We start from the raw sequence: 21,683 nt of genomic DNA, 5'->3' as shown, positions 1-21,683 counted from the left end.
AAACTAACCCAGGCAAACCATTACCTGACAGAAACATGAGGCCTTCCATGATCGACTTCTCGTTCTGCATACTCTAGTTGCCTGGCTATCACGCTGGCCCTCCTGAGCAAAACAATACAGTGACTAACCCAGAAAAAATATACAGATTAGGAGTTAGGACTTTTCTCCTGAGCAGCATGCAGTGACTCTGAAAGCATTGAAGCCATTCAGTAGGCATAACAGCCAGGCAATTAGCATTTTCAGAAATGGGTTAGCAAGAGCAGCCCCCAGATTTCTTAAAGTGATGGTTTACTTCACATAGCTACTAAAGTCTACAAGCTGGATTATGTAAAAAGCTCTTTTTAATAAAATTCATTTAGTTTAACAAAGTTGGTTTGAGACCAAAGGAAGAGAGATTTTGAGATATGATGTACTGTATATAGTATCTGATACAGAAATTATAGAAATACCCAAATTTGGCAATCAATATTATAATCAGCCTAGTACTCTAATTAAATCAGCAATGTAAATGCTATACTTTTTTAACCAGATAAGCTAAGATTTTGCCCTGGTTTATCCTCCAAAGGAGAACAAGTACACAGAAAGTACTCCTCTGCCATGTGTTCTACAAGTCTCAGCATTCAATATACTGTAAGTAAACACCTCTGTTATATATATATATATATATATATATATATATATATACACACACACACATACATACACACACACACATCACATATACATACACAGTACAGTACACCCCTCACATTTTTGTAAATATTTTATTCTATCTTTTCATGTGACAACGCTGAAGAAATGACACTTTGCTACAATGTAAAGTAGTGAGTGTACAGCTTGTATAACAGTGTAAATTTGCTGTCCCCTCAAAATAACTCAACACACAGCCATTAATGTCAAAACCGCTAGCAACAAAATTGAGTACACCCCTAAGTGAAAATGTCCAAATTGGGCCTAAAGTGTCATTATTTTGTGTGGCCACCATTATTTTCCAGCACTGCCTTAACTCCCTTGAGCACGGAGTTCACCAGAGCTTCACAGGTTGCAACTGGAGTCCTCTTCCACTCCTCCATGACAACATCATAGAGCTGGTGAATGTTAGAGACCCTGCGCTCCTCCACCTTCTGTTTGAGGATGCCCCACAGATGCTCAATAGGGTTTAGGTCTGGAGACATGCTTGGCCAGTCCATCACCCTTACCCTCAGCTTCTTTAGCAAGGCAGTGGTCATCTTGGAGGTTTGTTTGGGTTCGTTATCATGTTGGAATACTGCCCTGCGGCCCAGTCTCCGAAGGGAGAGGATCATGCTCTGCTTCAGTATGTCACAGTACATGTTGGCATTCATGGTTCCCTCAATGAACTGTAGCTCCCCAGTGCCGGCAGTACTTATGCAGCCCCAGACCATGACACTCCCACCACCATGCGTGACTGTAGGCAAGACACACGTGTCTTTGTACTCCTCACCTGGTTGCTGCCATACAAGCTTGACACCATCTGAACCAAATAAGTTTATCTTGGTCTCATCAGACCACAGGACATGGTTCCAGTAATCCATGTCCTTAGTCTGCTTGTCTTCAGCAAACTGTTTGTGGGCTTTCTTGTGCATCATCTTTAGAAGAGGCTTCCTTCTAGGACAACAGTCATGCAGACCAATTTGATGCAGTGTGCGGCATATGGTCTGAGCACTGACAGGCTGACCCCCCACCCCTTCAACCTCTGCAGCAATGCTGGCAGCACTCATACGTCTAATTTCTCAAAGACAACCTCTGGATATGACGCTGGATATGACGCTGAGCATATGCACTCAGCTTCTTTGGTTGATCATGGTGAAGCCTGTTCTGAGTGGAACCTGTCCTGTTAAACCGCTGTATGGTCTTGGCCACCATGCTGCAGCTCAGTTTCAGGGTCTTGGCAATCTTCGTTTAGCCTAGGCCATCTTTATGTAGAGCAACAATTCTTTTTTTCAGATCCTCAGAGAGTTCTTTGCCATGTGGTGCCATGTTGAACTTCCAATGACCAGTATGAGAGAGTGGGAGAGATAACACCAAATTTAACAGACCTGCTCCCCATTCACACCTGAGACCTTGTAACATTAACGAATTACATGACACCTGGGAGGGAAAACAGCTAATTGAGCCTAATTTGGAAATGAATGGCTGTGTGTTTAAGTTATTTTGAGTGGCCAGCAAATTTACACTGTTATACAAGCTGTACACTCACTACTTTACATTGTAGCAAAAAGTGTTATTTCTTTAGTAATTTTTAAGAAAGGTGAGGGCAACGAGATCAGAGTAGACACCGCATCCCAATTTTTAAAGAATACATAGAAGGCAGAAAACTACGGGACTTTAAAAGTGTCAAAAATGGAGGATTGAATTAATATAAAAATATACTTATAACAATAAAAACATTATCATAAACATTTTTTGTTATATTTTTAATTAAATTCATGTACAGATACAGACACTACCACTCTACATGTTTCGCTTTGAATGAGCTTCTTCAGGAGATCCTATAGTGTTGTATGAATTGGTTACTAGAAAATAAATAACAAAGAAAACAACAAAATAGGAATGATCACATAAAGTTTTAGACAGAACCCTCCATTTTTGACACTTTTAAAGTCCCGTAGTTTTCTGCCTTCTATGTAGTAATTTCTTTAGTGTTGTCACATGAAAAGATATAATAAAATATTTACAAAAATGTGAGCGGTGTACATACTTTTGTGAGATACTGTATATAATATATATATCAGCCTTTTTCAACCAAGGTGCCCTGGCACCCTGGGGCGCCTTGAGGTTTCTTCAGGGGTGCCTTGGCAAAATGCCTAAAAATTGCCCAAAAATTGTATACAAGCAGCAGATGGATGAAGCCTGGCTTTAAGTTAGGCAAAGCCACAGGTTTTCATTGCACACCATTACAACCTTCTAGCTGCCGGCATCCTAACGACAATGACATCATCAGTTGATAAAGCATAGCATCGTTATTTGACCCTCCCCTGCCCCTCTCTATCAGCATTGGGGTCACATTAGATGAGTGATGGAGAAAAACTGAGGGAGAAGAGAATCATCAGAATACTAGTCAGTACCAGTGTGCAAAAGTGTATTTGCTTTGGAAGAATAAATCACCTCTAATGTTGGGTGTCCTACCTGTGTGGATGTTGCTGTGTTTTGTAAAACTATTAGAATCGTTGTTACATTTTAGAATGGGGTGCTTCGAGACTGTCCATAATTTTTAAAGGGTGCCTCGAGACTGTCCATAATATTTCAAAGTAAAAGTATCGTCGCACCACCGTGGTGTGGGTGGTGTTGGTTAGTGACCTAAACCCCATAGTGAATCTGTGGGGTATTGTCAAGAGGAAGAGGAGAGACACTAGACCCAACAATGCAGATGAGCTGAAAGCCACCATCAAAGAAACCTGGGCTTCTATAACACTTCAGGAGTGCCACAGGCTGATCGCCTCCATGCCATGCCGCATTCATGCAGCAATTCATGCAAAAGGAGCCCCGACCAAGTATTGAGTGCATACTATACTGTACATGGACATACTTTTCAGTAAGCCAACATTTCTGTATTAAAAATGCTTTTTTTGTATTGGTCTTATGCTATATTCAAATTTTATGAGATACTGAATTTTGGGTTTATATGAGTTTCACGTTTTATTATTATCACTTCACAGTATCACTTTTTGAATTGAATTACTTAAATAAATTAACTTTTTGATGATATTCTATTTTTATGAGATGCACCTGTATATATGCTATGGTCCAGCCTGAAGAACGGCATTAAGCACTTTGCCCGAAACTGATGTATTTTGGAGCATAACATGTCATTTTTTTATATATTTCTATGGACTTTCAATAAATTTTAAGTGCGGCAATCCCTGACTAAATGTTGTGATATATACAGATAAACATTCAATACATGACAAAGGTACAGTAGATGTAGACAGTGTCAGGGCTGGGCTCAGCCCTTCCTTCTCTGAGCTGGCCGCTCAGCTGTCGGCTAATTGCCAGCTCCTATCTCTCCACAGTGACTCACCTGTTGATGATATCCTGCCCGTCAGTCCTGCCTACTTAAGCTGTCCAGCCCAGATGATCTCTGCCTTCGCCTTGGTCAATATCACAGAGACGCTCTCCTGCATTCCTGTTAAAGACTTGGCTGACATTCCTTCTGGTTCCAGATCCTGCTTGCTGTTCCACTATGCTGTTCCCTGGCTTCCTGACTTTCTGGCTTGTCTGACTATCCGTTCCGGTTACTGAACTTTGGCTATGTTTTGACTACGTTTGTTCTATTTACTTTTATTATTAAACAAGTGTGATTTAACTGTACTTCTGTCTCGGTCTGATTTCACGGTTTCTGACAGACAGGCCTTCTTTGCAGTTCCCTTTTCTTATTAAAACCTAATAATGTTTGATGTGTTACTGCTGTGATGACTCATTTGAGTTCTGTGCATAAAGGAATTCTTGCAGTAAAAAAGCTGAAAAAGCTGCTTATGTGAAATGCAGGCTAAAGCTTCATCTACCTGCTGGACAGAAGACCATAAAATAATAATATGCAATATTTCATTTTTAACCACAAAAAAATGCTTTCATTTTATTTTTTAGTCCTGATCACAATACCCAAACATCTCAAAGCAGCTTACAGATTTTTACTTTAGCCATTTTTCCAAATTTCTCATGAGAATTGAGATCCTCAGCGTTCGCAGAATCCGGCTGTAAGCACCGAGGTAACAAGCACTTAGGCAGGGGAACGAAGAAAAATGGCGGCACATCCGGAAGTAAAATCAAAAGAATTTATTGAAAGTCTATAAAATTAAGCAAACATGACAAACATCAATCCAAAAAAGGTGCTCAGTGAATGCGTTTCACACAGACGTGCTTACTCATCACTGGTGTACCCCCAAATGTGCATGTTCATTTGTAGCAAAAAGTCCATGGAAGAGACCAATCGGGAGCCTAGGATCACAAAACCTTCACCTAGTCTGGCAATCACCAAATGGCTAAACATGGATCAATTAGCAGCAAATGAAACACAGCAGTGCACAAGAAAAATCCAACATCGTAATGTGAAGATACAAATATGCATACAAATGAAGAAAATACATGAAAACTTAATATATTATGTGTGATTCATTTGTGAAGGGAATTTCTATTTTTTTCAACACTCTGTGCCTCCTCTTCATATGGATGCACCATACATTATATTTAATGCTTGCATAACATCATTTACTACATGTTTTTCACAATTTTTTTTTCTTCATTTAAATTCCATTCACAAATGAATCACACATAATATATTAAGTTTTCACATATTTTCTTCACTTGTATGCATATTTGTATCTTCACATTGCAATGTTGGATTTTTCTTGTGCACTGTTGTGTTTCATTTGCTGCTAATTGATCCATGTTTTGTGATTCTGGGCTCCCGTCTCTTCCATGGACTTTTTGCTATAAATAAACATACACATTTGGGGGTACTCCAGTGATGAGTAAACACGTCTATGTGAAACGCGTCCACTAAGCACCTTTTTTGGATTGATGTTTGTCATGTTCGCTTGATTTTAATTTCAATAATTTTTATTGGTTTTGTAGGTACAAAAGCAACATACATTCCAGTAAAAAGGAGGGAACTTTTGGTACACAACATTCAAATAAACATAACAAAATGGCCAACATGGACCAGTAATCAGTAAAATAATAAGGGACATGTCATAGAATACCTTAAGAGTTATACAATCGTATTAGTAAAGGAGTGTTTGATCAGCAAACCAAGTATATCCTTTCATGTTTCTAGATCAGAATGATAAGCTTGTTGGTAAATCAAGGTAAGTCTGGGAATGTTGTCAATAAGCTATTGGCTAAACGTGGAGAGGCAGACGGGAGGAAGTACCCCCAACCACCCCTAAAGGGATCATTCTGTGGGTGAGGGACCTCTCTCCCCCCTGGCTCCCCGGCCACCAGACTTAAGTCTCCACGAAGAAGCGCGAAGTGCGATCAATTATTAATTGGATATACTATTATCTTAAAACTGGTAAAGTAATCATTAATGTGTCTAGTACCAACACTGGGATGTAAAGAACAGGGTGCGGGAAAAGCTCAAGTAACTTGGAGAGTAGGAACTCCGAAGAGGCCTAGCTCCAGTGTTGCTGTTCCATGCACCGTTGATGCATAATAGATAAATCAGGATTGTCTAAGTCTTAGATATCTTGCCATGAATCAGTGAGAAGAAAGGTTGGGAGACGAAGGATAGAAGAGAAGGAGTAAAGAAGAGAGAAAGGAATAATTGGGAAATGGGGAGGTTCAATAGGGACATCCAGAGCTCTATTCAAGCGGAGGAATATACGCCTGGATATAAGGGGATATGGCAGTATTTGGCTCAGGGATCCCAGGTAAGTTCAAATATCCGGGATTTATCTTGTATAATGCTGACTATCTTCTCCTGTGCCATGATCCATGATATTTTATGCTTCACCACTGTGAAATGAACCGCAGTTTTTTTCCAACGGGCAGCTATTGTAATTTTGGTGCCCAGTAGGATAAAGAAAATCAGTTTTTGTGTATGTTTATCTACCTTCCTCACTTTAACGTTAAGGAGTGCTATGTCTGGTGTTTGGGGGACCTGAACGGTGGTCACTCTGCGTATCAGAGAGAATACTTGTTCGCTTGATTTTATGGACTTTCAATAAATTATTTAGATTTTACTTCTGGATGTGCCGCCATTCTTCTTTGTTTCCATTGGATTTCCCTGGCTGCGGACCAGGCACCCAGATCTCTTCAGCAGCTCATCAGATCCTCACAAGTGGCTTTGAGAGGTGTGTTCTCTTTCTTTCTCTCACTTAGGCAGGGGAGCCAGAACCTATTCTTTTAGGTGAGTATTTTTAACTTTTTTGCCTGAATGCTTGTGAGGTTCTTTGTTTGCTTGTTTTTTAGGCCGGGTTCGCATATATGCGAATTGGATGCAGGTTTCCCAGCATCCAAGTCACATGACAGGCGAGTGTGACCAGCTTTTAATGGACAGGGTGGCAGCAGTCTGGATTGCAGAAGGGTTCTGTGCGTCTTTGGATCCAGTTCAAGTATGAATTCAGGCAAAAATTCGGACCTGAACTGCACCTGAACTGCACCTGAACCGGTGAACAGGGACGCACCGGACCCCATGCTGGGAACTGTGGCCGGAGATATGTGAACCCGGCCTTAAGGTTTCACTAAGCATTTTTGCATGGGAAAATGTGGGGCTAGGAAATGGCATTTTCATGCAAGGTCTTCATTTAAAGATCCAATAGCTTTTCAGCAGTTCTAGTCTGACGTATAAAATGTGCCATTATTTGTCATCAATTATCAGCTGTAGGTGAACTGACCCTTTTATATGCCCACTCAATAACATTTAGGCTGGGTTCACATATATGAGGTGCGGGACGCGGCATGTGATTCTGTGTGCGCCAGTTTTAGTAAATCTCCCCCTATGCGTCATTTCATCAGTGCACAACCAATGGATTTAAAAAGATTTTCTATTTTATAGCTAAACATTGAGATCCGTACAAACAACATCACTGTTCAATCTTTTTTTATACATTTTCTACAGCTGAACTCCAGGCAAACAGCCAAATTCACTGATGAAATACATGTAAAAGAGCAGTTTTATCTGCCAAAAGGATTTCTATTTCTGTCCAGTCTTGAGATTTACACGGCTCTGCCACATAGCACAGACCTGTCTGGCAGGGAAGGGGACCTTATTTTTCTCTCTATAAGTTCTGTTCCAAAATATATAAAACCACACACTGTATACACAGTATAGGCTTGGTATATGTAAAAAATACATCATGCCCCCCATTTTATAGAACAGGAATTCTATATTAAAATTAGAATAGAAAAGCTATAATGAACCAAAAAAATGCAGTATATTGCAGCTTACCGAACCTTAAATGTGGTGCCTGTATTAGTTTTGTTTTTTAGGCTCCTTTATTTTTACAAACTACCTGTTTACATTCTGGATGGAGGAGCATCAGACATATTGTACCTTTGGCCAGCAGCACTGTCAATCTGGTTAGATGGTAGTATTAGATACACAAGCAAATTTAAATGGACTTGACTAACAAACTGAAGCCAAACTCAAGCTAACACATTTTAAGCAGCGACAGCAACAGTTTTTTTTTTATTTTGGGATAAAGACTTTGACCATTGTAAGCACGCCTGTCAGTGGTAAAGGGCTTGTCTCAACTCTCTAACTGCTACTTTGCTGGACAGCTTGGTCTGTTAAAGGAAGTTGAAAAATAAGAATTTGCAATAGAAAACTGCAACTTTTTTGGGGGGGGGGGGGTTTAATACAGCTTAAGCCCCCGTTCACACCTATGCGAATTAGATGCGGCTTACACCACATCCAATTCGCAGGACATTTTAATATACATTCATCTGAATGTATCTGATTCACATATGTGCGTTGCATTCGCACTGCGCATTGCACAAAAAACGTGTGCAGTGCGAATTACAAGCCCATTATCTCCTATGGGAGCGCATCTGATTCGCAGATGCATTGCGTTCTGAACAAGGATTTTCTCCTTCTCCTCACTACACCTCCCCCTCCCCCTCTCCCTGCTCACTGATCCGCAGCTACAACGCAGTGAAACCTTTGAACAACTGATTTTTATCTTCCCAGTGAAACCTGAGCTTCAATTTGCACCGCACATGTGTGAACCCAGGCTTAAACCTTTTGCCAGGAAATGCAGTATTTTTCAATGGCAGGCATCGTAAATACAAATCCTCCATTTGTCAAACATCATCTCCAGCTTAGACCCTTGCCCCCTGGCTTGACTGTAGCCAAAGTATGCACCCTTCATCCCAGACAGCAAGTTGGATGCCTCAGCAACCTTCAGATGCAAGCATTGTAAAGTGCAATGCATCAGAAAATCTGGTTACACTGTTCAATGTCTGGCAAGTGGTTGAATAAAAACAAACTTTTAAAACTTAAATGGCCATCACTATATTCACAGCAAACATACTATTGCTCATATTACACAACACTACTATCCATAAGCACTATATTACTTCCTATTCCTGCTAGGACAGTTAAGCCAGCCATATATGGATCAAAATTGGGCCACTTCAGCAGGGAACAGACATATTTAGATCCATGTATGGGCAGGGTGGTTGTATAGAAGTTGATCTGGAATTTTGCTACTCGAAACACACCGCTGGCTATAGCCGGCAATGCTGATCCGTGTATTCTGACAGCAGTAAAGTCTCCCTGCTATCAGCAGACATCCCAAGTCTCCCATGAGGTGCGGGAGTCTCCCACGAGGTGCGGGAGTCTCCCACATTTGCCTGCGGCTCTGACACCCGCGAGTGCCGGGTGATATCCCGGCTGAGACTGTCACTCAGCCACAGACAGAAAACAGAGCAACCCAAGCGGCCATACTCCATTCGGCTGCGCGGCGGTGGATCCTCATCCATCTGCAATTCCCAGATCATGCCATGGCTGTGACAGACAGAGTGAGTGAATCAGACTGTGCAACTCAGTCTGCAATGGTCTGCCAGCACTAGTAGTGTGTCTGCAGCGGGGAAAACCCGCCCAGCGGCCAGATGTGATGACGTCCTTACCAGGGAAGACTGGTCTGTGTGAGGAGGACAACTGTAACAAAGTCCCGCCTCCTAGGTAGATGGAACACTGATCCATTGCCGGTGCATTTAATCAGTGTGACATGCATCATAGGAGGCGGGACTTTGTTACAGTGGCCGCCGGGATATTCGAATATTCGGGATATTCGGGTGCATTTCTTGGGCACCGATAAGGCTGTATTTCATGGGCACCGGTAAGGCTACATTTCATGAGCACCAGTAAGGCTGCATTTCATGGGCACCGGTAAGGCTGCATTTCATGGGCACCGGTAAGGCTGCATTTCATGGGCACCGGTAAGGCTGCATTTCATGGGCACCGGTAAGGCTGCCTTTCATGGGCACCGGTAAGGCTGCCTTTCATGGGCACCGGTAAGGCTGCCTTTCATGGGCACCGGTAAGGCTGCCTTTCATGGGCACCGGTAAGGCTGCCTTTCATGGGCACCGGTAAGGCTGCCTTTCATGGGCACCGGTAAGGCTGCCTTTCATGGGCACCGGTAAGGCTGCCTTTCATGGGCACCGGTAAGGCTGCCTTTCATGGGCACCGGTAAGGCTGCCTTTCATGGGCACCGGTAAGGCTGCCTTTCATGGGCACCGGTAAGGTTGCATTTCATGGGCACCGGTAAGGCTGCATTTCATGGGCACTGGTAAGGCTGCCTTTCATGGGCACTGGTAAGGCTGCCTTTCATGGGCACTGGTAAGGCTGCATTTCACATACTGACTCATACCACCATGACCACTTCAAAATCACTGAAGTGGTCATGGTGGTTAGAGTGTTCCTTTAATATCTCTTAGAAGAAGTAAACCTCTGTATACGGATATACTGATTCCACTAGAGGATTTGATCATCCTCTAGTTGTGTTTAATTGGTGGGGGGGGGGGTGGCGGGCAATTGGCGAGGAGCGCCACCTCCCTGAAATTAGTTTTTGCAGGTTGGGATGTCTGTATCAGAATACAATAGCTCAGCAAGAGTATTCCACTATCCACATGTGCTGATGGGGGAATGAAGTCTTATTTTTTCGTTCAACTGGCTGGTTAAACAAAAAAAAAAAAAAAAAGGAATCATATAGGCTGCTTTAGACACTAAACATTGGCTACACAATTCTAGCAACACAGACAGAATAAAAATGCCATAGATCATGCTAGAACCTCATCATTTTTTTTTTTATTATTGCTGCCTCTCACTTAAAAGTCATTTGTGTATGTTTTCCAGATCTGTGCAGTAATTAGTCATGAAACATCTTCTGCACTTTCCCTATGTGCATGAGCTTCCTCTATAAAGACCATTCACTCTGGGATAAGCAATTATTGTCTAAATACAAAAGATGTGTGTATTCTTACTTTTCTTTGTTTCCTTTTTACTTCTTCCAGATTTGTGCAGTAATCTTTTGAGTAAAACTTTATCTCAGTACAGGAATTTCCTGTAATAAAGACCGGTCACTGCTGCTCTCTCCTCTTGTGCAGGGTGACTGGTCTTGTCTCCGCCCCCTCCTGTAGTATTCTGCAGGTAGCCTGTAGTGGGTGGAGCTGTTAGGCCCCTCCCACAGATCTGCTCTCTGCACAGGTTGTGTAGAGCACAATGATGATGTCCCTGCTACTTTTAAAAGATGTCCGTTTTCATCGTCATTTAGTGCATTTATATAATTTGTGGTTACAGTGGAATATATATGAATAAAAGTTTTTGTGCCTGGAGTTTGCCTTTAACTGAGATTATCCTGGAATTATCTACATTACGGAAGACTTTTCTTTTCATAAGAAGTCATTTTTATCCTTGGTTCCCAGAGGGCATAAAAATTATATCCGCTTGCAAGAACCTTGACTAACAAAGTCTATTAGTGGCCCCCTCTTCCAAATCAGGGAAAATCACTTTATGAGAAAGGCCTTTTAAAGATTACTGAATGGTTTGCATATAAAACTATTTACTTACCCGTTTCTGGTGCCTTGTCCTCCTCTGTTGGCATTGACTCACCAAACAAGAACTTATATTTCGCCTTGGCAACATTTTGGGAGTGAGCTGATGTGCTATTAACCCACACATATCTCTCTGCCTGTTGAGGAAAAAAAAAAAGGTTCAATGCATCATTACATGCATTATCATATATTATATTGAATATTATATATTGTTCTCTTTCATGTTTCCTATTAAAATAAAGTCTGTCAAATATTCTCAGAGTGGCTAAGTTTAGACGTGCGGTAAAATTTCATGGTCGAGCCTCATTTTTAGATTTTTAGCAAATTAATATTAAAAGTGATTGTAAGGGTTCGTTTTTTTTTTTTTTAAACAAACATGTCATACTTACCTCCACTGTGCAGCTCGTTTTACACAGGGTGGCCCCGAACAGCCCCTTCTGGGGTCCCCCGGCGGCTCCTCCCCGCATCAGATAACCCCCTAGAAGAAGCGCTCTCCTGGGGGGGGGGTTAACTTGCGGGTGCGCTCCCGAGACTAGCATTTGATTTGATTGACTGCAGCAGGAGCCAAAGGCTGCGCTGCTATCAATCTATCCAATCAAGAGCCGGAGCCCCGTGGAGAGAGGGAGAGCGTGTCTCCGGCGACAGAAAATTGGGGAGCTGGGGGTCGGTGACTGCCAGGTGTTTTTTCACCTTAATGCATAGGATGCATTAAGGTAAAAAAACACAAGGGTTTACAACCCCATTAATTTGTCAAACCAATAATCGGGTAAGGAAATCCCCTAATTTTCCCTGCACTGCAAGGGATCATTTTTATTTGTCTGGAGTTGGGCTTTGAAGTGTTACTAAACCCAGGACCCTGCATTCACTATATCTGGTCTCCCACAGTACACAGAACATGGAAATGCAATCATTTTAGTAAATATAAACTGCTAAACACCTTTTCTCATCAGCAGTATATAGCAGTCTTGTGATTTCTCTCAGTGTCTGGTTAAAGCTTGTAGGAGGAGTTTTCATTCTCCTGTGACTATCCTACAAGGCTGCAGGACCACTGATGCGCTGTCTGGACAATGCTGATTGGCCCTGTGCTGATCACATGCACCCTTCCAAAAAAAAAAAAACGCTCTAGCAATACACGCCAATCTGAGCATATGCAGAGTGCCCCCAGAGAGGACAGGATCAAACAGCCTTTTTACACAATGCAGAGGATTAACCCCTTAGGTTCCACACTGAATATAACAAGCATGCTATTCTGCATATAGACACTGATTTTACTGTTGTGGGTTTAGTAACACTTTACAACATTTAGTTAGGTAAAGGATTACCGTATCTCCGGATCTGGCAAGATAATCTGTCTCTCTTTTGTGATGTAATGTCATTAAAAATGGTACAAAAATATGAGTCAGCTGTATGACACATTCATCCCACAACCTGCTAACAGGAAATGTAAAGCCAATGATCTAAGAGACACACAAATGTGGTTTTTCAGAATGGATCAGTTAATGTAATTTTTTTTCTTCAAATAGCTTGAAAACATGAATGTTTTATATCACTGATCGGTAAACAGCTTCAGTTTACTGAGCTCTAATAACGACAATGCAGGCAATACTACAATCTGTCAGCATTTAAGTTACAATAATTGGGCGATACACATGCAACTACATTATCAGAATGCTACAACATATTTCATAATTGGGGATTTCTTTTCATCGTGTATAAAACATACCAGACAGATTTCAGCTGGTAATTTCCTAATATAGGTTATATACACAATGTACAAAAAAGAAATGATTAGCTGCTAGGGGACAATGAATGTCACACTGTTCTTATAAATATATTTCTACATGTTCGAGATCTATTCAACAATCCTTGGGTAGCAGCTGTATTGTTTTTCATTTAAAGCTGGCCATACATGGATCAGAATTCAGCAGGTTTTCTTCGATTGACTTCTCACAAAAGGGGCCTGCTGAAAAATGTAAATTCGATCAGCACTGCGGCCAATAGTCTGCAGCGCTGATCTGTGTATTCTGATTCTGATGGCAGGGCGGTGTGGCAAAGTGTGGATGGTGGAATCAGTTCTTTTTTTTTTTTTTCTCCAAGAAAATCCAGCATAAACAAAATACTAATTTGGGTGCATTACTATGTGCGTTCATGAGTATATGTCATTTAAAAGCGTATGAACGCAAACTCAATTTTTTGGGGGCTAGAATCTTCATTCTTTTGAGAAGGTAAATGCCTGTAAGTGGTATTTTTTCTGCCCGTGTACACGAGGCTTTATTATTACCACAACATACAATAATGTAACTATGTATAAAATATCCATAACTGGAATGGCATCCCCATGCATCAGAAAACGCTGCACATTTTTGGGTGCATGAAAGCGCATGTGGCTTTGGTTTCATGCAGCCACATTAAAAAAAAAAAAAAAAAAAACAGTCAGGGACCCTGCGTTTCTTGCAGGAACAGCCCTTTCACCCATCCCCCCACCCCTCAGCAGCATGAACCTAGCCTTAAACTGTTTGTTACGCCAACACTTATTCCTGATATGTGCCTTCTGTACAATGTACTTGTATGAAAAAGTATCCTGTTCTCTTTGTATTACCTCCTTTGTGTGAAATCCCTGGTGTTCCTGCCAGTCCCTCTGCTTTACTATTAAAAAGAACCTGCTCTCAGTCTTTTGCTGGCTGGAATTCCGCCAGCAAAAGTCCGATGGAGCATACACACGCTCGCATTTTCCGACCAAAAGCTCACATCGGTCTTTTGCTGGCGGCATTTCCGATCGTGTGTACGGGGCATAAGTGGGTGGCTACATTGGTTCCCCATTGTCCTACTGTATGTAGGAATGTAGCCACCCTCTCTTTCCCTCTCCTGAAAAGGAATATGGACTATTAACTATAGCCTATGGGATTTGTAGTGATCAGTACAGATGACCACAACTATTGTGAACTGCTTGTTCAAAGAAATGGAAGTAAGGGAAAAAGTTTGGAAGCTCACAAAGGACGTTACAAGGTGACAGAAAAATAGATTACAGGGCCATTAAGCAGAGTATGTGTGTGGTTTATTTTTGGAAAATAAGGATATCATTTAGTGTAATTTTAAATGCATGTATCATTTAACCCAGAAGACAGGGCCATCTACTGCCAGAGAGAAATTTCTGGGGAAAGGATAGGGGAGTGCAGCACCAGAGGAGGCAGGTATTGCAGCCAGAGATATTTTTTTTTTATAATGAAGATAATAGGCTATTCATTATTTTTAATAGTAAGTTAAGAGTTTTAATTAAACAACACACAATTATATATATATATATATATATATATATATATATATATATACATACACACACAGAGGGAGAGAGAGAAAGGGAGAGAGAGAGAGAGATCTATCTCTCTCTCTGTATATATATAGCTATCGATCGATCGTAGATCGATAGATCGATAGATAGATAGATAGATAGATAGATAGATAGATAGATAGATAGATAGATAGATAGATAGATAGATAGATAGATAGATCGATAGATCGATAGATCGATAGATCGATAGATCGATAGATAGATAGATAGATAGATAGATAGATAGATAGATAGATAGATTAGGGTTGCACTGATATGGGTATTAATCATTTGCACTAGTAATGGTACTTGTGCAAATGTTCTGATAGCTGAAACTAATACTTTTAGGTTCGTTTCTTTCAACTGTCAGCGGGATTCCCCCACTGACAGCAGAAGTGTGAACAAAAGAAAAGCCAGCAATTGCCGGTTGTTAAGGAGCAGGGCCACCACGTCCTTAACAACCGATGACTCACTCAGCTGTCAGTGGGGTTCCCCTTTGACAGCTGAAGTGTAAACAAGGACCTGGCAATTAGTGCTGACATAAATATTTTTTTTAAAAAAGCAGCCAGACAATGTCTGTGCTTAAAGCGGACCTTCAGTCATTTTTTCAACTTTCCATCTATTAAATCCTCTGCCCTTGTTGTTTTAACTTTGGATAGTAAAACATTTTTTTTCTGCCAGTAAATACCTTATACAGCCCATGTCGTGTTTCTTGTCTGGTAAAAAGCCTAGGTGTATGACATCATGCACAGCTCTCTCTCTCGTGAGGGAGGGGGGAGGAGTCATAAGAGGGCCAATGAGAGCTGCAGAGCTGGAGGTATGCCCCTGTGTGTCTGTGTAAATCCAGGAAGTGATCAGGCAGCAGCTTCAGCTACCCACAGTTAAAATGATTGCAGCCAGACTAAGTGGATGGAAATTTCTGCAGCATATTTGGCAAGTACAGAATCACAGTACAGTGGAACCCTGGTTTACAAGTAACATGGTTAACGAGCTTTTTGAAGGACGAGCAACTTTTTTTTTTAAATTCTGACTCGGTTTGCGAGTGTTGTCCCACAAAACGAGCAGAATTCAAGCTAATGGGCGGTGCAGCACCGCATTTGGCCAGAGGTGCGGGGGCACCGGGGACACTCGGAACGGTTCGGAACCACTTGCGAACGGAGTGTTTCCGAGGATTTCCGAGTTCAGCCAAGCTGTCCCTGAGTATTTCTGAGGCTCTCCGGCCCCCCCCACCTCTGGCCACATGCGGTATTGCATGTAATAGAAGTCAATGCGGAACTAATTATCTTCGTTTCCATTGACTTCTATGGGGAAACTCGCTTTGATATGCGAGTGCTTTGGATTACAAGCATTCTCCCGGAACGGATTATGTTCATAATCCAAGGTTCCACTGTATATATAAAATAATATGCAAAATGGTTGGAGGGAAGCTTCAGAATGGCAAAGATGTTTTTATTACAAATTATGTCAGCAGACTGCAGTTCCTCTTTAAAGCAGAGTTCCAGTCATTTTTGTTTGTTTTTTTGTTTATTAAAAGCCTGCAGCTACAAAAAGTGAGAACTAAGGTGACCGAAACAGAGGTGGGAGCAGGTACCTATCAAAATCGGATACCTGCTCCCCCTCCCCTCCTCCCCAAAAGCTCCATTTCACAAACAGGAGCCAGGGAGGAGGCCTTAAAGCAGAAGTTCCACTTTTGGGCAGAACTCGGCTTTAACCTGTGGCCCTCCAGCTGTGGTGGAACTACAGGTCATGCTCTTTCGAATCATGCTTGTAATGGTCAGCCTTGCAATGCCTCATGGGCCTTATAGTTTTGGAACAGCTGGAGGTTAAAGCACCCATGAAAAAGCAACCGATGCCTTGCACCATTGCTGACAGCTGAAGTGTAAACAAAACAGTTGCCGGCAGGTATCGGTAATTGGTATTGGCGAGTACTAAAAAAAAAAAAAAAATATTGGTACTCCTACTCGCTGTAAAAAAAAACAAAAAAAAATGTGTGTGTATGTATATATATATATATATATATATGTATATGTGTACCTTTGGCCATGGATTTGGCGTTCATAAAATGTATTGTGTTCTATTTGAGGCCACCAGATGGCAATACAGGGTTTTCTGGCATACAGAAAAACGTGACCAGTGAGAGGAAATAAAGAGAAAAGAAAACTGAACTTTGATCTATACTGGAAAATCTACACACATAAATTCACTTGATATGACTGATGGAGTGAGCCCGCCTCTCCGTGTGTATGGGAGGCGCAATTCTTCATCTCATCTGAAAATTGAACTGCTCTTGCTAACACACAGCATTTAAAAACATCTGCAGACAAGTAGTGCCCAAGAACCAGATATCTTTTATTCTACATGGTCCTTGCAGCAATATGAGCAGCCATTATAAAACTTAGTTGTTAAACCTACTGTTGCAGGATGAGCTCAGGTGCCGCAATTTCCATTTAAAGAGAATTTTGTTCATTCTAGAATTTCCGGTGATGTTACTTGCAGCTAAGAATATGATTACAAAATGCACTTGATTTTTAGTAACTGGACCACAGCAGGGAGAGTACCATGTGCACATATCTATGGTTTTCTGTGCCATATATGATTACATTCAGGGGTGCCAGTCCTGCTTTGTTGGCACACAGCATTCTCTTCTGCAATCTGAATGAAGCTTAGGCTAGCCACGCATGCTACACATTTTTTTTTTTGTTCAGTGTGGATGGAGGAATCTTCCCTGCCAGATAATGCATTCAAGCAGATGCATGATAGGATGCAGTCACTGTTTGCCTGATAATTTTCCACCCAATCCATGTGACATTATATATACCAAGTCCCTTAATTAAAAAAAAAAAAAAAAAGAAAAGTTCCACAATATAAATGTATTGGCAAAATTTTCCACCCAATCCATGTGACATTATATATACCAAGTCCCTTAATTAAAAAAAAAAAAAAAAAAAGAAAAGTTCCACAATATAAATGTATTGGCAATCACGTCATCATGCAGTGCAGATCCATGTCAGTCATGATGTCCACCAACCGGTGACCTGCTGAATGCAGAAAAAAACACACTAACATGTAGGTCCATAAACGGTTAAAGATATCAATGATGTTACCCAGGGAGCTCACCCCTTTACTTAGGTTATAGTAGTGGGGAATGGGAGATGACATTCAGTGGGAGTCAAGTGACGGGTTCCTGCACGTTGGTGGGTTTTTCCTTCATTTAGAAAGTCAGTAGCCGTCGGGTGTTTTAATTGATGTGGATCTGCATTGCTGGACGACATAATTAATGGTAAAATTATATCATGGAACTTTTTTTTTATTAAAAAGGGCAGATTTTAAGCTCCCTGCCAACAGACCCCCACAGCCATCAGGCCAGGGTTGGGGGGAAGGGGGCCTTGTCCTCATTAACATGGGCAAAAAGTGCATTGCCAGCTGGTACCCCCCTCCCATGTTGAGGGCATGAGACCTGATATGGGTCAGGTATGAAGGGGGGGGTGCACTTCTGTACACCCTTACTGGTGACCCAGGCTGCGTGCTTGGATAGTGGTTTGGTTTAAATTTTGGGGAGACCTTTATTCTTTTTTTCCTTGTTTTTTTTTTTTTTTGCTTGAGATATCCCCTTAAATTCCATACCTAGCTGACAACTGAAAGTGCCAGACAGGGGATGAGTCACTGGTTGTGTGTGTGCTGGCTCCTTAACAATCATAAGGAACCATCACCTCACACTGTAGCGGCAGGTTTGGTTGTTGATCCCACTGGTTTGGCTGTTCTCACAGGAATCTCCAAACACTGTACACTGTGCAGTGGTCTCCCTCATATTATTTCCCCTGCTGGTCAAAAGTTCTTAGCCAATGGTGTAATGCCGTGTACGCACGACCGGACTTTTCGACCGAACTGGTCCGATGGAACGAATCCGTCAGACAATTCGATCGTGTGTGGGCTTCCTTGGACCTTTTCTGTCGAATAATCTGTCGGACTTTAGAAATAGAACATGTTTCAAATCTTTCCGACGGACTCGAGTCCGATCGAAAAATCTGTTCGTCTGTATGCTAGTCCGACGGACAAAAAGGACGCAAGGGCAGCTATTGGCTACTGGCTATGAACTTCCTTATTCTAGTCCAGCCGTACATCATCACGTTCGAAACGATCGGACTTTGGTGTGATCCTGTGTAGGCAAGTCCGTTTTGTTGGAACTCCGTCGAAAAGTCCTTCGGAGTTCAGACCGACGAAAAGTCCAGTCGTGTGTACACGGCATTAGGCTATTTTCTCTATCAGTGAATGTTAACTCTTATGATAGAATGTTCTTAGGGTCATTTTTCTCTTAGGATCGAATGTTACATTCACCCGGTGAAAGGCAACAAGGAAACTATTCTACACAAATTACAAACATTACAGGTATTTTTCCTCATGCCTGTACAAATTTGCAAAGCAAATTGCAAATAGGCCCTAAAGTGTTAGCTCACTATCTATAATCTGTTTTATATAATTAAAATAATTTTTTAGGTTTGCCTGTATCCGTAGTGCCCTGTACACACGATAGGATTTTCCGATGGAAAATGTGTGATAGGACCTTGTTGTCAGAAATTCCGACCGTGTGTAGGCTCCATCACACATTTTCCATCGGAATTTCCGACACACAAAGTTTGAGAGCAGGCTATAAAATTTTCCGACAACAAAATCCGTTGTCGGGAATTCCGATCGTGTGTACACAAATCCGACGGACAAAGTGCCACACATGCTCAGAATAAATAAAGACACAAAAGTTATTGGCTACTGCCCCGTTTATAGTCCCGACGTACGTGTTTTACGTCACCGCATTCAGAACGATCGGATTTTCCGACAACTTTGTGTGACCGTGTGTATGCAAGACAAGTTTGAGCCAACATCCGTCCGAAAAAATCCATGGATTTTGTTGTCGGAATGTCCGATCAATGTCCGACCATGTGTATGGGGCATAAGACTGTTCCTATAGCACAGCAATTACGGAGTATTTTGTGGGTACAAGCCAGCATTTAGCACAATGCAGTCACGGCACTTCTTTGGCGCATGCCACGTGCCTCACCTATTTTATTTTTTCTCCATGTGTCTGCCTTTTCCAAGTTCGAATATTGGAAGGTATGCAGGATTGAAATCCAAACACCTAATTAAATCTTTTTTTTTACCACACATTTTTTACTTTTTAACTGTAAAGCTAACAAATTACTCAGAGATTGTTAACTTTTACATAATGCTTAGGTGTCATGTACACGGATATATGAAAACATGCTCCATTTATGCTGCCAGAAGTTGGCAGAAAAAAATGCCTCTATTGCCAAGTTTTTATGTACATTATGTATGTGCGTATACGTGCATATTGCACTTAGATGGGTGTAAACTGATTCTATTGGCTGGAATATTCATTTATTCTAACCACTAGAATACATTTTTGTGCATAAGCACATGGCTAGGTGTGTTTATACACATTTATACACTTAGAGGTGTACATTATGCTGGAAGACTTCTCTCTTGGTGCAGGTTTAGGGTATTTTTTTTATGTCCCTGAACTCTGTTCTTAAAGTGGTTCAAAAGGCAGATTTTTACCTTAATGTATTATAAGCATTAAAGTGTTACTAAACTCACTTTTTTTTTTATTATTAAAATGACAAACATGTTATACTTGCCTGCTCTGTGCAGTGGTATTGCTCAGAGTGCCCCCCCCCCCCTTATTGTATCTGTGGGCGCCTGGCTGTGGCTCCACAGCCGGGCACGCACTGTGCATGCGTGAGCCGCGCTGCGCACTGTGAATGGCCGGGCAATCTTCTGGGACCTGTGACATGTTCCAGAAGATTGCAGGGATGGAGGGGGAGAGGTGAACGTCCTTCTGGCGCCGCGGCACCAGGGGAGGAAGTGGGAAGTGGGAGCTGGGTGCCTGTCAAAACTGGGTAGACCCCCCCCAAAAAAAAAAAAACGACATGCCAAATGTGGCATGTCGGGGGGTCACCAGTACTTAAAGCGGAAGTTCCATTTTTGTATGGAACTCTTAAGAGGCATAAAACAAATGCCAGATGCTCCTAGCAGCAGCATTTTTTCTGCTCGTGTGCATGAGGCCTAATACTATTAAAACATTGATTGTTAAAGTATTTAAAAGGAGTCAGTAAAAATTTGCTCTCTCAGTAAAGTTTGTACATTTTGTCATTAAAAAAAGTTGTGGGAGGTTGGCAACCCTGATTACATTGAACATGAAAACTGTTATAATCACACAGAACTGCAGACCTGCCAGCTGTTTACTAATGAGCTCAGAAAACTTGATGAGTATCATAAGGCTGGCCATACATTATACAATTTTCTTGGACAAGTTTCCTTTAGACCCCTTTCACACTGGGGAGCTGGAATTAGCCTCTGCTAAGCACCTGAAAACCGCCTCCCATTCATTCAAGTGTGACTTTTCAGACTCAGACAGTGCGCTTGCGGGACACTCCGAAAAGTCCTGCAAGCAGCATCTTTGGGGCGGGTTGGGAGTGCTGTATTTAGTGCTCCTAAAACGCCCTGCCCATTGGAATGAATGGGCAGCGCTTCCGAAGCGCCTGAAAAGGGATTCGGAATGACCACAACACAGGAGTTTTTATCTCTTCTTTGGGGTTAAAAGCGCCCCGCTAGCGGCCGAAGAGCACCGCTTAAACAGCGGTAAAGCGCTTTACCGCATACGCAAGCCCCAGTGTGAAAGGGGTCTTAGATTTAAACAAACCATATAATATGAGGTCAAACCTAAACACTTTCAATTTGTAATTTTCAATGCAACCAGGCAGGCCCTCCTACTACTGTACATAGTTCAAGGTAAATCTAAAGAAAATTGAATAAGAAAATTGTA

The 21,683-nt window shown here is 41.7% G+C and overlaps 1 protein-coding gene and 1 long non-coding RNA gene across 4 annotated transcripts in view; one reads left to right on the top strand and one right to left on the bottom strand.

The window, feature by feature from the left end:
- The window catches only part of PSD3 (pleckstrin and Sec7 domain containing 3), an 864,447-nt gene that overhangs the window by 674,607 nt on the left and 168,157 nt on the right, over positions 1-21,683 (bottom strand). For both annotated transcript variants that reach the window (XM_073598198.1, XM_073598204.1), the window contains exon 2: positions 11,534-11,654. In XM_073598198.1, coding sequence (XP_073454299.1) covers positions 11,534-11,654 — 121 coding nt within the window. The remainder of the gene's footprint in view (positions 1-11,533; positions 11,655-21,683) is intronic.
- LOC141107486 (uncharacterized) overlaps positions 1-21,683 on the top strand; it is an 88,316-nt gene that overhangs the window by 42,008 nt on the left and 24,625 nt on the right. Inside the window, exon 4 of one of the 2 annotated variants that reach the window (XR_012235918.1) lies at positions 4,032-4,329. The exons of the other annotated variant lie outside the window; for it this stretch is intronic. This is a non-coding gene — a long non-coding RNA (uncharacterized lncRNA). Of the gene's footprint in view, positions 1-4,031; positions 4,330-21,683 lie in introns of those variants that run through there. 2 annotated transcript variants of the gene reach the window in all.

The sequence above is a fragment of the Aquarana catesbeiana genome, linkage group LG01 (genome assembly GCF_042186555.1).
Source record: "Aquarana catesbeiana isolate 2022-GZ linkage group LG01, ASM4218655v1, whole genome shotgun sequence".
Classification (NCBI taxonomy): Eukaryota; Metazoa; Chordata; class Amphibia; order Anura; family Ranidae; genus Aquarana; species Aquarana catesbeiana.
This window is presented reverse-complemented; position numbering and strand designations above follow the sequence as displayed.